The sequence below is a fragment of the Pteronotus mesoamericanus genome, unplaced genomic scaffold (genome assembly GCF_021234165.1).
Source record: "Pteronotus mesoamericanus isolate MK-2021 breed Mesoamerican mustached bat unplaced genomic scaffold, CSHL_Meso_final contig_44, whole genome shotgun sequence".
NCBI classification, from domain to species: Eukaryota; Metazoa; Chordata; class Mammalia; order Chiroptera; family Mormoopidae; genus Pteronotus; species Pteronotus mesoamericanus.
Window position 1 is genome coordinate 751,643 of NW_026555166.1, and position 18,667 is coordinate 770,309.

An 18,667-nucleotide genomic window follows, 5' to 3' on the forward strand; every position below is an offset into this window, starting at 1 on the left:
GATTCATGAGTGGGCATGTTGTTGTGATGAAGCTGCCAATCACCAGTTGTCCATAGCTGTGGCCTTCTGAATCATCTGAGTAGTTTCTGTGGAGAAGTGTTCAAGCTTAATGCAAAATTTGATGTAGATTCATTTCTCCACCCATTCAGTCACTTTGAGTGTGATGGCCACACAGTACACATGCTCTGTAAATGGCACCGACTGCCCCCGTTGACTAGTACAGTGAACTCATATTGTTCATGCATGTGAGTCCCAGTCCACTCTCCTTGGCTGCCAGGTTACACTGATATTGTACAAACCATTCTTGTTGCAGTAACAGTGGCTGGAATTTTTTCAGGTGTACCTTAAATACCAGAAATAGAAGAAATCGGTAAGATGCTGTGCATTTTTTATTTTATTTTTTAATATTTTATTTATTTTTATTTGTAGACAGAGGGGAAGGGAAGGAGAAAGAGAGGGAGAAAACCATCAAAGTGTGGTTGCCTTTTGCATGCTCCCCATTGGGGACCTGGCCCACAACTCAGGAATGTGCGCTGACTGGGAATTGAACCAACGACCCTTTGGTACATAGTCCAGCACTCAGTCCACTGAGCCACACAGCCAGGGCTGTGCATTTTTTAAATTAAGGCAAATCTAAAATTGAGGCTAGCACTTTTCTGCAACTAAATTTTTAAAAGGTGATTAAAACTCAATGTCCTTAGTGTTTGCCATTCCAAGTGTAACCCCAAATTAGGCCAAGAGAAAATTTTCATGTGAAAATAGAGAGATTCTTGCTGGGAGAGCTTGGCACAGAATGAGAAAGATGAAAATGTACCTGTATTAATTATTGATATGCTACAGAGAAAGTAAGTGTTTAAAACTGAACAAACAACATGCTTTTGATTTAGATACCTTGGTTAATTTTTTAAATGGTCTTGATTTATGCTTTTATATCAGGCTTCAGTCTTTAAAATCCGTATTTAAAGCATTCAGAGCCAGAACTATGATCACGCCTCCATCTTAGTAGATGTCTTTCATTCTCAATTTTCAGTTCTGTAAGATTCTTTATTATAATGGGAAACTGAGAGAGCCTGCCTCAGACTCACTACTCAAATATTTGTAACTGGATAACAGACATTTTTAAAACACTGTGGTGAAGAGTTAATCAATAGGTATTGCCCTGGACTTGTTTTTATTTTGTTTTGGATTGTGTCAGTGCAGCAAAATAACACAATAAATAAAACCTAATACCTTAAGCCTTGATCCCACTGGGACTCTGTGACCTTTTGTTACCTAGGTCATTTCTAGGGGCAGTATGAAGCTCTAAGCTAAATCAAAGCTTGAGTCTCTTGAGGCATCTTCAAATTTCACCTGGCTAAGGCAGCGTTACCTGCAGAACACCTGGCCTTATACTCTTTCTTCATGTAACCAGACTTAGAAGGACTCTTGAATTTTATACTTGGGAGAAAGAGGAAGGAAGGAAGGGCTCTGGTATCAGTAAAACATAAAACCCACCCAGTTTAACTTGAAGACAGGGCAAACTACACAATTTGAATTTGCAGAGGTAATTAAAAGGATGGAGTGATGTTAAAAGTGCAAAAGAAAGGATGCGAAGGCGTGTGTGTATTTGCACATTATTGTGTATTTCTGGGAAAAGCTCAGCATAGTTAAAGGAGAAACATGCCCTCACCTACACATGCATTGCCACTTAGGTTTTCTGTCTTTCATTGTTTTAACTATTCCGTATAAGAAGGTCATATGAATTTGACTAATTTTACCTCCCTCTTTGAGATTCCTTTTTGAGATCTTTAAAAAATGAAAGTGAATGACTGGATAAGGGCATGCTGACATTTATTCTTTCTTCTGCTTGTCTGATCAGAAATAGTTATATTGGACAGCAGGTGGTGAGGGTCGGGTGTTTATGAGCTAGGACAGCAATTTATCATTTTCCTTAGTTGCTACCTTGAACTAGGAAGGTAGTAAAAACCCAGGACACATATCTCTTCCAAGGTAGTAAAGAACAACAAGAAAAACCACAGGAATTTCTCATACCACTAGCATTTGCTTTTTCCATGTTTTATAAGATTAAATTTGAGAAAATGAATAATTAAAATCAGTCTGTACCATTATCAAACTGGGATTTTTTTGTTTTTGTTGTCTTTTATGAGTTTTTGAAAATTCTGTATACATTTGAGATGACTAAGTAGTTCTCTAAAGGATTTAACAAATGATAAAAGCCATAAATTCTGAAAAGATTTTCTCCCAGTCTTTAACAAGCTGTTGCTTGGCTACCGAAGAAAATAACCTTCACCTTTCTCAGCTGTTGATGTGCAATTAGATACATGTTCATCTTTCAAATGGTTAATTCCTAGCCAAAAAAAAAAAAAAAAAAGACTCAGGTATATTTGTTTTTTTTCTTGGTAGTAAAAGTGTTTTATAATTTCCACTGACCAGCTTCAAACAGGTAAGCTATTTAAAAATAGGATAAAGTAGCATTTTAGACCTTTTATCTCTGGTTGTTGTTCACTGTTTTTTATGCTGTCTTCGAGTATGAAAGACTCATGTACTGCTGCTATTTTGGTGTTTGAGGTGGAAAAATGGTAGTTACATGTATTTCTTCTTGGTAATTAGCACTATGCATGTGGAAAGTTCAAGAGGAAAACAATGTATGGTCGTGGCTGGATCACAGCCTCGGGAGCTATAGGGCCTGCCTCCCAATTCTAGCTCTGTCCTTTGCTCTGAGTGTGCGCCTGCACAATTTATTCACTTCTCTGAACACTTTTTTTTGTTGTGTCTAACTGACATCAAGGTGTGGGGTTTTTTGTATGTGTTTTGTTTGTTTTGCACTTCCTGATACGGTAAATTTCGTCTTCCAATTTGATATACCTTGTATATATGAAGGCAATTGATTTCACACATGAATATAAGTGCCTTCATGGAAAAAAAACCCATTTAATTTGTATTTTTTTTTGGTTGATTGTCATTTTTTTTCCAAGTAAGCAAGTGTAAAATCCACAATCAGAAATAGTCAGCCTTTGGTATCCACAGAAGGTGGTTCCAGGACCCCCTGTGATACCAAAATTCATGCACGCTCAAGCCCCTTGTATAAAATGGTGTAGAATAGTGCATACATCCGGCCTTATACATCTATGGGTTCCTAGCTGTGGATCAAAAATACTTTATGATCCTGAGATTGTAGAATCTGCAGATGAAAAACAAGTGGATACAGAGAGCCAACTTTTATTCGTTTGTTTGTTTTAAGAGAAACATCGATTGGTTGCCTCTCATAGGCACCCTGACCAGGGATCAAACATGCAACCTATGTATGTGCCCTGACCTGACCTGAAATCTAACTTGCGACCTCTCAGTTTATAGCATGATTCTCCAACCAACTGAGCCACACAGGCAAGGGCAGGGGCATTTTTTTAAAACCTACATACAAGTGGACCCATGCAGTTCAAACCTGTGTTGTTCAAGGGTCAATTCTAGTTTTATCTTCTTTCTTTTTTAAAATTGAATTTATTGTGGTAAAATTAGTTGATAAAATTACATAGGTTTCAGGTATACAATTCTATCATACATCATCAGTATATTACAGTTTTATCTTTTTAATTTTAGTACCATTTAGTTCTTTCTCTTTTCTACTTGTGATTTCTAGAATATTCAGAAAAATATTATATAATTTTCTATGAATTTGAAAATATTTTTGTTTTGTCTCAGCATTAGCTGGATTGCTTCTGTTACTCTCCATTGAGCCTAATGTGGCTTTTGGATTACAATATAAATACATACATACAGCACGCATAGAAATAAATACATCTAAGCCCGCAATTTATAGCCAATAACTTCCTAGCATCCAAATTCAATGGACATTTTCAATTCTGATCTTATTTATCTTCTTTGTAGAATTCCTTGCTGTTCTCCCTTGTCAACTATGGCTATACAACCTCTTGAGTATAGTCAGATCTCTCTGGCCATTCTTTACTATGTCACTGAAGGGCTCTCTCTGTTGTACATTGAGGGTTTCCCAGTGTCATGTCTTGGGCTCGTTACTCTCCTTGTTCTGTTATTTCTTCTTGGGAATCATGTCCATTCTCATGGCTTCGACTTCTGCATTTATTCTGATTATCATAAAGCATTATACCTAGCATGTTTTAATGCACTTATAATCAACCTTCCACCAGACTTTTTGACTTAAATGAATCATAGGCATTTTAAACCTGCTCTTCTTCCTCTATCACAATTGTTCAAGGCCAGCAAATATTTTCTTAAAGGGCCAGAGGTAAATACTCCAAGCTTTGTGGGCCATACAGTCTCGGTCCTAACATCAACTCTGTGACTGTGGTGTGAAAAGAGCCATAGACAGTATGTAAATGAATGGATCTGTGCTTTAATAAAAATTTAGTTACAAAATAGGACGGTGACATACAGGATATAGCTTGCCAATGCCTGCATTGTTGATGTTGCCCATGCTAAGAATTTAGGTTTTATCTTTGACACCTTCATTCCCACAGCCTACATATCTCTAAATCTTGCAGGTGACATTCAAAATGTGTCCCAATATGTGACCTTCTCTTAAGCTATACAAATACCATCTTGTACTCTTCCCACCTTTCTTCTGGGTTCTGAAGGCTTGGTAACATCTCTCTTGCCTTCTACTTCTAGTCCTGCCAAAGCTACCTTTCCCAACTTCCAAAGGAAACCATCTCAAATCAAACAGGATTAGGTCATGCCTACTTTTTAAAGCTCTGGATAACTCTTAACTGTCTAAAAGGTTGTTCACAAAGTGAAAGTTCCCTGATTGCCATGAAAAGTCTCTGCAGATCATGGCTGTAGCTCTCCTTGCTGACTGTGTCTCATTTCTTTTTCTTTTTGTCCCTTCAGATCCTTGGAGGAGCAAATGCCAAGATAGATGGGGTTAGGCATGTAGGAGGAATTGTCTATGAAGGAAAAAGTGGGAGAGAACCAGCAGAAATAGGCTCAGAGAGCTTTGTGACTACAGCACAGGTCAAACACTTGTGAAAGGAGAGCAAGAAAAAAAAAAAGATTGTGCGCAAAGAACCTCAGCACAGTTTTGAGAAAGTCTCGGCCAGGCCAGCAGGGAGTCCAGGGCAGGAGCCGACCTTGCCTGTTGGAGGAGTCTCCATTGGGCAGGAATGGGCTGCTTGTGCTCAGTGATTGACAGGGGCTACCTGGGATCAAGTATGGGTCCTTGTGAAACTCTCATGGATCTGCAGATCCAGAAGATGGAAAGACTGCTTAACTACATTCACATCGAAGTTTCTCTCACAGGCGATTTGCTGGCGGGGAACCTCCATGGCACCGCACTTAGGACTTCACGCTACCCTTCCATGGAAATGAACCTTGTCTTCTACCATGCTATCTTTCAACTCCATGCAATTGTTCTCACTTCCTCTCCTGTCTTCATTGCCTCTTCCTGCTCCTGGCTTTGCTTGGCCAACTGTTTGTTCACTCTAGAAATCTTAGCTGAAGAGTAATTGTCTCCAGAAAAATTTCTTTACTTCTCACCTCCCAACTGTGCAAATTGTCATTACTCAGTCTTTTATAAACATCACTGGTATATTTTCCAAATGACAATTGGTTGTATGTGTCTTTTTTTGACTAGACAGTGAGCCTCTTGAAATAAAGGATTATTCAATCTGTGCCCTCAGACATTCACAGTACTTGGCACCCATCTGGTGAATGAATGCCTGTATGCTTCATTATCCAGCAGAAGGGCAAGATGATCCAGATGACAAAAAGATGATATTTATATATTTTATTTGGCTTAAGAGAGTTTCATAGTTTTTAAAGTAATAAATGAATATTTATAATTATGAATCATTAGGCTTCTTTCAAATGAATGCCTGCAGTCTGATTCCATGGAAGGCACACTGGGCTGAACAGGAAAAGATCTATGTTCAAATCCTGGCATCCTCATTTCTTGGATGAATGACCGTGAGACAACATCTTTGGCATCATTTGGCACTTCAGTAAGATGAAGATAGTAATATCAAGGACACGGAATTGTGGACCTATCACACCATTTATAATGCATTCAACTTCTTCCTTTTACAGAGGTCTCTCTGCTGCCTCCAATTGTATCAGCACCTGCATCAAGCATAACTCATTGTTCCATGATTATTCTGAACTTTTAGATCATATAACTTCTTGTACAGAGAATGGATGATAGGTGTGATTTAACGATTGCAGCTTCTAACAATTGCATGTGCAGTGAGTACAGGTAAATGTATTATTCTGTAGTTTTGAACTATATAGTCTACTGATTTATTTCAAGGTAAAATTATTATAGAGTTCAACCAGGGAAATAATGGGAAATCAGTTATGTAGGACTAGAGAGACCATTACAGAACTGATTTGATGACAGAATAGAATCCTAGCTTCCTTTGCCTGGGGATGAATTATGGTGGCTTATTTCTTTAAGGCCATGCTTTCCAATTGCCGCTCCATAAATTGTAAAAATGAAAAAAAATAATTTTTAAAGTAAATATGTTACTAAAATATAAGATAAGTAAAATGACAAAACACAAAATATGAAAGTCAAATAAGCAGAATGAAAATAGACAAGATAAAATAAGTTCAAGTAAGTCTTATTTATAAAAAAGAAAAAGATAAAGTACAAAATGTGGGCCCGCAATTTTCAAATGAAGCAACATGACAATATAAGATGGAAATGAAAGATCAAAATGATAAGAAAAATTTAATGAGTTTTAAGAATGCAAACAAGAGGTAGATATTTAAAATATAAAATCTCAGTGGACTAAAATAAGTCAGTACAGTTGGAAACAGCACAGAATCCTCTCGCAGGAGCACACCTTTGTCATAAAGGGAGGGGCAGATTGCCTTTGCCTGCCCTTTCTGTTTTTTGTGCTTAAAATGTTCCTCTAGTCACCAGGAAGGAAAGCCCGTTTTGATACTGGGTGCTGCTGCTGTTGTGCCCCTTCCTGCCAGTAGAGGGCAGCCGCACAAAGAGGCGAGGCCTGACTGCGCTGATTGAGAAAAAGGGAAGAATATGTTTGCTCCTCTGAAATGACCCTGAAGTGTGCTAGCAAAGAAAGAGAACCTTCCTAGATATTTATGTTTTAGGTCACTGCGGAATAATGCAGAAGCTAATACTCCTTCTTCACTCCGTTTTGGCTCTCCTTCACTGTACGTCTTGTTCAGGATTCAGCTCTAAGGGGTTGTTTTTTTTCCTCTTACTTTAGCAACTGCCATCTTTTCCTCTAAGCCTCTGGCTTCATTTGGTTCTGTTTTGGATTTCTGTCTGTTTGTTTTCTTATTCTTTTCTCCTGTCCTAAATCCTGTTTGAGATCTGGCCAGTTCTCTGAACACACGCGCACACACGCACACAGACAACCCATATCTCCTCCCATAAACAGGCGCGCACACACGTTCCCCTTTACACACAACCCACACCCACCCACTCACAGATGAATACACACAAGCAATCCGTACTCCCCTCCCAAGACACACACACACACACGCGCACGCACGCACGCACGCACGCACGCATGCACTCACGCACGGGCGGCAACTAGTTCACTGCCCTTTATGCCTTCTCTCTCCTCTTAGTGGCTTCTCCCCTCTGGACTTTCACATCCATCATTGCAACGCTCCCCGTCTCCACCACAGGCGTAGACTGGAATATTGTAAATTTATTTTTTTCCAGGGAGATTTTTTTTAAAAGCTTCCCCCCTGTGATCTATAAATAATGAATAATACCATTAAAAATGTGATGAATAGTGTGACTTTTATGCAGAGATTTTTAAGCTCAGTGTTTCAGTGCATTCGCTTTTCTGGCAGCCCTGGGCCAGGGCAGGTAGGAGGCTCATTCAGCTGACACTGCAAGTTCCCTGTTGTTACATTTCCCAAAGTGTGTTCCTTAGATCCTCATAGACAATGCATGCATTTTAAAGAGGACCTCTATGCTCAAGTAGGAATGCGACAGTAAACTGACTTCTTTAATGCAGAGCTCTCCAAGGCATTTCATGTGATACTTTGCTTTGGGCCACACAAGATTTCCAAAGCATATTTGGCAACAAAAACTTATTTTTTCATCAAAACATTGTATCTCGAAGCTCAGTGTTCCATGGAAAATAACTTAGGAAATAATGGTTGAATGTCAGTAGTAAATGTTTCTCTCTTCTGCAGAGAAACTGTCTTACAGTTGCCCTCATTGAAAAGTTCAAATCTACCTCAGTATAATCTCATCAAATTGGTACTTATTTGTATTTTTTAGTCCAAAAGTATAATAAACAGCTAATATATGATTCTTTAGAGTCTACTAGAACCTCAAAACAGAACAAAAAATTTTTATTGTACTTTATATTGATTGGAGTTTCTGTGAAAGAGTTCTGTGAAAATCAGTAATCTTTATAAAGGAAAATAGTCTAATTATGTTTTGATGAAGTGTTTCTTTAATTAGATTATCAGTACTTATGCATGTTGCATGGTAAAAACTATCATAAATGCATTAACTGAAAGGCAGTAGAAATTAAGAAAAAGGGAGTGAGAAAGAGACAGAGAATTAAAATGAATCCTGCTGGGAAGGGTCATTGCAGATGCAGCTCTAGTACAGAGAGCAGGTGTAAAGAGAACCCCTATGTTCCCCTCAGCTTTCCTTTGGGAATCTCAGCTGTAGTGATATACCATGTGAAGGCACCTGTTGTGCTGATGACTTCACATGGTTTTTGAGACTATTTGAAAGGTTACTAATGCACAAGGCACAGGGCATGAGTAACACTAGTCTGAGTTAAGTAAAAATTATCCTCTTTGAAAGATCCAAGAGAATGCAGATGTGAAAGAGGTCTTCATGCCAAAACCTGCCACAAAACAGGTTCTCTCCCATTTGCATGGTGTCATGCATTTTCCCTCTAAACTCAAGAGGGATCTTTGACTAATAAGTAATTTCCTAGGAAATCCAAAATTACAGTGGACCGCAGACCTGGTCTGTGTGTAGTGGGGTTCCCTTTTCTAAATTGTCACCAGCTGGAACTCATTCCTCAAGAGGTCATAGTTTTTGTGCCAAAAAGATCTCTCTGTTATGGAGATTCACATTTTACCATGAATTAAGGAATCAGATGCTTCAAGTACTACTACCTGTAAACACCTTAGGATGTGTTTGAGCGTTAAGACAAACCTTCCCAGAGTGCCTAGCCTAGACCTGTTTTGTGATTAATAAGCAGTTATTTTATATTCTATTAGAAAAAAAATCACACAAGTGTTTTTTATTCTTTCCACTTTCTTTTTAGCACCAAGCACACTAGTAAGAACGTAAAAGGTATTAAGCAGAGGTATAACTACAAACTTTCATTTTCTTTTCTCGTATATTTGTAGGTAAGGTAATTTTTTCATGCATGTATGAGATATATGTGGAGGTGTGTGCGTATACATATGAGATATGTATAAACTTGAAATCTATGTTATGTATATATAAATAAATTTGAAAAATATTTAAGGAATAATGAACCTCAAAGCAAACAGTAACGGAGTGGCAATCCCACCATAGGATGGTAGAGTTGGAAGATTGTTTTTCCCATCACCACTGCTCACTCTGGTCTTTGGACCTAAGTGTGCACATCCAGTGACAACAAGCATACTCTTTCTTGCATTAGGCATTACACTTTGGTTAACCTTTTTCCTTGTTTTGAGCAGAAAAGGGTTCCCAGTGGGATGGTTTATCCAACCATCCATTGGATAAAATCAACTTTAACTCTCTATTTCATGTTATTAGTTATCACATACTTCATCACTCTCTCCTTGATTTACTGGGTATAATATTCAAGCTGTGCCCCATCTCTCTCTGTTTTCTGCTTATTTGGTTCTTTCCCTTCTGCATACCCTTGGAATTTGGTATTAATTGGGTCTTCTCTGGCCTGCTGTTCTTGTTATATTTCATTTACTAGTATGCCATCTTTAACCTCATGTCCAAGTCTGCTGGGCAATTTCCAGATCCTCATACAGGTTAATACATCTGAATTCTGGGTACATATTTCTGTCCACTTCTGGACATCTCTGCCTACACATTTCCAGGCTCATCAGGGGCAAAAGTCTTAAATCCTCCATGATGCCTTCCTTTAAGGAAACATCTCTATTTTTCCTTTTGTCTAGGCTTCTTCAGCATACAGTTAATTTTGACAAACAGACATATACACGTACAGTTCCTTTTGTAGAACACTTGTTTTCACACAAAAGATATTAGCTCCTAGTGGAAAGTGCCATGTGCTGAATATACCTATTGGATACTATTTTCCTAAGTTTCAAAGGCACCCTTTTGCGGGGTGCTCTGCCTGTCATGAGGCTGATGTGTATAGTTGTCAGCACCAATGCATCCTAACTTGTTAATTACATATCATGTTCTTGCTCTGGGGCTCTAAAATCTGGCCATATCCCCCAAGAGCTGCATGAGATGGACATTCCTTGAAGACTACACATTTTTTTAAACACCAAGCCACTGTTACCATCTCACTTGAAAACTCTTTAGTTGAGATTGCCTTTGCCAAGAACACATTGTCCAAACAAGATGCTCTGTTTTCTCTCTGAGGATTAGATTTAGGGCACACTGTCTTTCAGAAAGATGATACTTTGTCAAGGCCACATTGAGATTTATCCAAGTGAATGGTTTCTTCTCCACAAAGAGGCTTGTCCTGCCCTCAAATATTTCTGGTGTAGGAAACAGGGTGCGAAAGCAGTTGTCTCGTCTCTGCTGATTTTTTTCTAATTGTTCTACTTTCAGAATAAGATTATCCTGGACCCCATGACGTTCAGCGAGGCCAGGTTCCGGCCATCCCTGGAGGAGCGGCTGGAGAGCATCATCAGTGGGGCCGCGCTCATGGCTGACTCCTCGTGCACGCGTGACGACCGGCGCGAGAGGATCGTGGCCGAATGCAATGCTGTGCGGCAGGCGCTGCAGGACCTGCTCAGCGAGTACATGAACAACGTAAGTCCCGGGCCATCCGTGCTCACGTCGCGGTGGACTCTGGTGCGCGACATGGGGACTCTTGGCTGAACGTGGGATAGGCAGGTGAAACCAGAGAATGGCTTTGGGAGAGTCTGATATCGTCTCGGGGTTCATTTTGGCATGGAAGTGATTAGTGGAGAGGAAACTCTTTTTAGGAAAACTTTGGCTTTTTACCTGTTGGATTTCTTGGTCCCTTTAGTGTCTGGCCTTTTGATTGAGGTAAGATTTCAGTTGGTAAAAGGAGTTGGTTGATGGAAATAACTGAGGATACACTCATGTCCTCTTTTACGAAGAGCACTTTCAAAGCCAAGGATAGCTACAGATGCTAATCTGCAATCCTAAGAGGCATTAATAAGTGTAATAGCTTTTAAATGTTTTTGCAGGGTTGGATAAGGTGGAAATGTTCTAAGTGCAGTAAAACTTGTAGGAAGGTTATTGATTCATTGTGCAATTAGAAATTCTTATGAGAGGGAGGCTCCAAGTTTTCGGACGGGCAGCAGTGGTATCTACTTGTATTGCAGCACAGATAATAGCTGTCCTCTCCTGTAATTATAAAATGTGTCAGTTCTTGTAGACTGAAAACTATAAAAAAGGAGATAAAATCCATTTTCTTTGCTTTAAAAGATACCAAATCCTGTTTGTATTGATTTGCTACATTTATTCAGCCAAGGGGATGTTGTTGATGCTCAGAACTTGGAACCATGAAAGGCCTCGAGTTCCTTCTGTGCTGGACTCCCAGGTGTGAGAGAATTTAACAGAAACTGGGAAAATTTATTTGAAGTGAGGTCTTGGGGTTACATGTTGAAGGCCTCCCCTGTGCAGTGGTCAGGTAGGGAACAGGGACAATGTATCTGCTCGCAGCTTTTGAAGGCCAGTCCAGATCCTGCTAGAACACTCTGAGACAATTCTGAGATAAAGAAGCCAGTCCATGTTCCTCCCAAGAGCCAAACTCTTCTTAGCAATTCAGTCCCTAGCTGACATGCAGCCCACAGGTTAAGCGAGCAGTCAGCGTTAATAGGAACGGTGCTGTCCCGCCAGACTCCACAGAGAATTTTGAGCTAGAAAACAAAAAGATGTAGAATATCCTACACACCGTAAAACTAAATCTGTTTTCTTTTCATGCACCTTCAGATTCTTTGATTTTGGAAGACTTGCTCATTTTCAGGGCACAAAGAATCAAGTGGATGCCTCAGGTGGTGCCCGCTGCTTATGGGAACTTCTCTGTGAGGCACTGGATGGCCAGTACTTTCTGTGGCTTTGGTCCACAGTGTTATGCAGGAGAAAGCTAAAAGTGTTGTTAGTGTCTCCCACCCTGTGTGAATCTTTGGAATAGGAGATTTAACAACAACAACAAAAAAAGCTTATAAAATCTAATATTTTGTTTGCTGTTGCTTTTAACAGAACAGCAACAGACTAATTACTTGTATGTGGGATTTGGTTTTATATTAACACATGCTTGTAATTTCTATCAAAGAAGCAGCATTGCCAGAGAAGGAAGTAGAAACTGAAGAGATTGCGCTGATGGTTAAGATCTCAAAATAAATAAATTAGGAAAAAAAGGATGTTCCAGTGAATAGAAATAACAGGATGTGATTAAAGAAGAGTTGATCAAGATGTGGCGTGTAATTTTCAGTTTGGTATATAGAATCCTGTAAAGTAGAATTTTTTTCTTTTTAGTGTGAATTCATTTAGATCAGCAGAGCTGATGGATTTTTGTATTTTATTGACTCCAAGTACTTGTTTTTTTTTTTTGTGATTCAGGAATGTTTTATATTTTTACTGAAAACTTGGTTTCTATTTTGATATGGTTACAGATAATACATAGGTTGGTTTACTGCTTAACTTTCAAAATGTGCTAATTCCGTTCACACTAAAACATCAGGATCAAAAGGCAAAAATAAAACACCTCTTACTGACTTCTATTGGGTTGGCCAAAAAGTATGTTTAGTTTTTTCTGTAAAAGAAAAGACACATTTTTCATTTTTGCCAATAACTTTATTGATTTAGATATTTTGAGTATGTTGGCTATTTTGGACATGGTATAACGTTGATTGTTCTCAATTAAAGTCTTGATTTGATTGCTATCAATTTCAACTGATCTACCCAACTGTGGAATGTTGTCCAGCGAGAAATCTCCAGCACAAAACTTCATGAGCCACATGTTCAATCAGTCACAGCTCCTTCTCTGTACACTGCACAAATCTTTTTTTGTGTGTTTCAGTTGCATTTTTACCTTTCTTGAAATAATAAAGCATAATTACTGAAAACATGGCTTATTCCATCTTCAACATTAAAATGGCTACACAACAATTCACCAATTTTTTGATAAGTTTTTTTAAATGCATGCTGATAGTACAGTTGTCACAATACAATCTAATAAAATTGTTTTAAATGATGTTAAAAACAACTAATTTCTACTAGAGCCATCTTATTGGAAAAAAGAAATGAACTTTTGGCCACCCCAAAATATAAACTGCATAAAATCTACTTGGACTTTACACTTCTTTGGTGACTTTAAAGTAGAATTGGATGCAGCTAGACAACTCCTATAATCCTATTCAGTGCACTCATTTCTATTCCCATATCAATATATATGTATTTTAATACAGTGTATACTAATATGAAAACATATACACTTTGCTGTCCTGACTGAAAAGTATCTTGTACTTAGCAGCACCAATAAATTAGCTGTGCCTAGGCTGTTATAAGATTTTTTTCAAAAAGCTCTGAGAATAAAGGTACTGTCAAATTGTTCCCCCTTAGACTTTCCTCTTGACGTTCTAGGCACTGTCATTAGGATAAAGAAGCTATTAGATTGACAAGAAAAAATTAAAAATTGACATAACTGATACTTCTGGATTCTAAAAGTCTCCTAATCAGCCCCTGATGAAGATTCAGTTTACAATGCTCACTAGTAGGTGAAGCTGTTCTAAAATTATATGCATGCCAAGAGATGTGGAATGGAGTGAGTGAGAGGCGGGGAGAAGAGCTGTGTACTAAATGATTAGGAGAAGGAAGTGCGCGTGGGGCATGAGCCAGGCTGTAGCCACACAGATTACTCTGAGCTCATCAGGATGTGTTGTCTGTTAGATATTCCCACAACAGTATATTCAAATGAAGGAATGTGTATAGGTGACTTGAAGGCGTAACAAAAACTGTGCACTTGAAAGAAACTGTGGTATGAAATAAAAGGGCTGGGTGAAGAGAGCACATGATAAAAATGGTGGCTGGAATGCGGCCGTGCTGGAAAAGATGGTTGGGATCGTGTCAGGAAAGCCTTGGGGGAGCCTCGATTTGTTTTCTAAAGTTTATAAAGTAGCTCAAAGTGGCAAAAGTCCTAAATATAACCCCTCTTTAACTAGAACATCATTATTGTACACAGATGGAGACTAATGGGCAGAGACTCCTTTTCAAAATGAAATTGGGCCTTTGGCATCATGCCGCCAGTGTGGCTGCCGCGGTGTTGTGCCGAGCACTGTGCACACTCCCACACTGTAATGAAAACATAAACTTTTCTCTGGAACTTGTCACTTTATACAGCTTTTTTTCTTGTGACGGCAAAACTCTTTCTTCATCTGGCAAAAATTCTTAAAAATGACCCCATGGTAGCAAACAATTTAACATATTACTTTATTGATAACTTTGTGATGAATTCGGATTTAGAATATTGTAGTCATTCAAAAAATCTGTATTGTGTGCCTGGCTATTTTGTGCCAGGCATTGTTCTAGGCTCCTGAAAATACCGAAGGCACAAAATAGACAAAATTATCTGCTCTTCTGGGGCTTACACTTTAGTTGAGGGAGACAGACAATAAATAAATAATTTGAGCAAGAGTTAGTCTCAGAAGGTGATACGTGAAGTGGGGAAATATAAAACCTGGAGACGAGGAGAGTGGGTACACCTGTAAGTAGGATGGATGGCCTGGAAAGGGTTCATGGAGATGATGACATCCAGTCGAAGACCTTCTGGAGATGAAGGAGCCACAAGGTGAGATGTTGTAATGTGAGAAGAGTGTGTGGCTACTTGAAGAATCCTCATGGGGAGGCTCATGTGGCTGTAGCCAGTGAATGGAAAGGAGTAGCAGCTGGGATCTGCCAGGTAACAAGGTGTCAGACCATGCCTTGTGCATCATCATATAGAATTTGACTTTTACTTTAATGGAATGGAAGGGCATTGGAGAGTGTTGGGAAGAAAATACCATGACTTAGGAGTTAAAGACAGGGCGTAGGAGTACAAGGGTAAAAAAGCAAGAGGACAGGTGAGGAGACACTGGAGTAATTTATGAGAGGATGGTGGCATAGGCCAGAGGTAGCAACAAAAGTAAAGTTCTCAAATTTCCACTTTATTTGAAACACAATTTGCTTAAAAAGTAGCCAGTGAGAGAACTGTGTCTGTTGTGTGAACCTACAATGGACACCACTCAGTGTGGATGACACTTTCAGTGACCTCAGTCACACCAATGTGGCACCTTTAGTTGATACCTTCGTTGGCTTTTGGTTGCACAGAAAATTCTGATTTACTCAGATGTAGGAACAATTTGTAAACAGCACACTTTTCAATGCCTGGATACTCTGCTAGACATGTTGCATTTGACCAGTGAGTTTAGCAGGAAAAATATTTGTTTCAAAGTTGTGTCACCAAAAATATCCAAGTATGGTTCATGTTCTTATAAAAGGCTGGAAAAATATATTACTTATACATACTAAAACTACCTGTAGATCAGTAGGGAGATGCATCCAACTGTTCCTTCTTGGTGCACAATTCACTGTTCGGCCTCAGGAAGAAGACGCGGTGAGCATGTATGCCTGGGCCTTGTGTGCTGCGGTGCAGCGCAGCCCAGTTCAGTTTTCTCTGCATAGACACTGTGCATATCTCAGGATTATTTTTAAAGACTAATGCAGAGCTACTCTTTTCTTAAGTAATCATACAATTAAAGTTTACCTATTTGCACAGTGACATCAGAGAGTCAAGCGGTGTTAAGTAATGACTTGCTGGTCTCCGCTATATAAAAACGAGGTAGGCTATTCTTTAATTGTATTTTTATAAATAATAAAATGATATATTTTTACAACATAATTTAAATCCAACTCTTTCCAAACCGCTTGAAGCACCTCAGTGACTCTCTGGGGCCAATTTGTAAACCCCTATTGTAAAGAGTGGGTTAAAAGCAGGTGGAAACAAAGTGATGTAGGACCATATCCACATATTACAAGTGCCTGAAGGGTCATTGTCATAGCCTCTGCCATAGAGAGGAAATTAACATAAAGGGAGTTCCTGATGGATCTTATTTGTGAGGGGTTGAGGTCTGAAATGAGGTCTTGAAAGGCCATTTCCAGCCTAATTCTGGGACTCACAAAACACCAAGACTCCAGCAAACAGCCCTCTATGAATAACTTGGGTGTGAAGTGATATCCGGGGCTGAGGGAGCTCTGAAATAGTGAGCTTCTATACTGTTTATGTATTTATTTTTAATGGTCAAAAGAAATTTATGTTTGTTGAAAGGATTAGGAAGAAAAAATAAAAAATTATTTATAATCCTATCCCCTAAAGGGGATTAGTGATTTTGTATGTGTTTCTAATATTTTTAAACTTACATGACTGACACATTTAATACAACCACACCCAGGTATATTATGCTTTGAGATTTTTAAAAAATGAAGTAACTGTAATGGTGTTTTGTAATCTGTTTTCTTTCCTTGATATATTGTGAATATGTTACCACATTAATAAACATTCTCCAACCTGTGTTTACTGGCTACATAGCATTCTATTATATAAATATGTACAAATTCATTTAGAAGCAATTTGTTTTGAGAGTATTTTTACAGAAGAGTGTTGGAAACATTATGTAGGGAAGACCTTGCATTCCGGTATTCTAGAAAACCAACACAGACCTAAGCGCGACTGAGGACACAGCTTTACACTTCATATGCTTTAAAAAGGGGATTTCTGGAAATTTTGTGCAATGAAACTTTTATACATAAACAAATTTTTAATGCCTCAGGTTCTATTTAAAATGATCTTATGTGTATTTTCCTGTAGTTTATTGATTTTCTGTATAAATTTGATTTTTACTTACCAGAATTTCTCTAGGCTGGCTATATGTGATACTACCAAGAGGGGTCCAGAACAAGTAATGCACAAATTCAATATGTAGGTTTGATTGAGGGTCCCAGAAAAGAACATAAAGCTTATGAAAGGAGTGCCATCAGAAAGATAACCTTGTCATAAACATTATTATACTGCCAATTTCTCCCAGACAGGAAGGTAGGAGAAAGACAGAATAGTTGTTATCACTTAAAAATAAGGCTCATTATTGGTTAAATGTAAAATTTGTTTCCAATATCATCTAGGCCTTCTCATTTTTCTACTTTCTGTTATTATGTAAAAGAGGGAGTGAGATTCACAAACATTAGTTTGGCTGATAAGCTTCTCTATTAAAACTTTTAGTTTAAAACAGAATACAAGGTAATGTTTAAAAATGCTTGTGGGCCATGTAGGAGTTAATGTTGCCCAGACCTGCCTGGAAAGGCCCTTCACTTTAAGGGGGGATTAAGAGTTGTTTTAATAGGACCGGTGCCTTCCTTGAAGGGGAAGATTCCTAACATCCCAAATTTGGTGCCTGTGATGAGAAAATTTTACTTGCCTTCCTTATCACTCTTTCTACTGTCACCCTTCAAATATGTTCAGTGCCCTTATCTCTATTAATTTTTAGCTTCAGATCCATCTGTGCAATTATGCTTCTTATATAAGGCCTTTGCTCCATGAAGAGGTAATTTTTAAAATTCTTTTTTAGTTGGTATTTCTTACTCAGGCATTGAAGAAGTACAGCTAAGTTACTAACCCTTCCTCTGAGGTCTAAGACTGTCCTTTTGAATCTACTCTCCCTAAGTAGCAGGGTTGGGAGAGAAAGTTCCCAGGAGGGTTGGTTCTGCATGAGATTTGCATCCTTGAATGATGGCATTTGCAATCCACTTGCCGACACATGGACGCCTCAGTGTGACTCCCAGAGGCACCCCAGGGCTAACAGAGCAATGCAAAAGTTTATTTTTTTCTTGTCTTTATTCTTCTTATATTATTATTACATTTCTTTTTTAATGGCATTCCACTGAGTTTGCTCTAATGAAATTTCTGAAAGCCATGGGAATGTTATAGAGGTTCATGCTGGGTGGCACTGACTCAGGCTCAGGCAGTGGGAAAATGTCCAACCCAGCTGGCGGGATATATCCCCTGGGGGGAGTAATGTGGGTGAGAGTGTGAGAAAGATTGTGCCAGGATCAAGCATCCCACAGAGCACCAGAGGGCTGTGCAGGGTTGCAGGAGGAGGTCCAGACTGGCAGGTGGTTGGCTGCCATTAGGGTGACCTGCACGCAGCATGCACTGGAGCTATAGAGCACCGGTGTAGGTAACATCCAGTCCCCATGGGGACATGGCAGCTCTGCTTGGTCCTCAAGAACCAAAGATAGTACAGTTATCCTGGTGCGGGACTTAGGCCCTTTGAAAAGTACATCATCCCGTACACATATTTGCTATTATTACCAGTTTGTGACATACACTTAAATGACATACAGGATTCCAGGACATACAGGTCTAACTAGATTTGTTTCCCTTGGATCATCAAGGCCAATTCTCATTGCAATCTTACATACTGTTGGTTTGGCCACGGAAGGTCCTTCCTATTTGGAACCTTCCCGTTTCCCCTCTAT

The 18,667-nt window shown here is 38.9% G+C and overlaps 1 protein-coding gene across 2 annotated transcripts in view; it reads left to right on the top strand.

Moving 5' to 3' along the window:
- CTNNA2 (catenin alpha 2) overlaps positions 1–18,667 on the top strand; it is a 1,090,206-nt gene that overhangs the window by 367,754 nt on the left and 703,785 nt on the right. For both annotated transcript variants that reach the window (XM_054577629.1, XM_054577628.1), the window contains exon 7: positions 10,736–10,939. In XM_054577629.1, the coding sequence (XP_054433604.1) occupies positions 10,736–10,939 (204 nt within the window). The remainder of the gene's footprint in view (positions 1–10,735; positions 10,940–18,667) is intronic.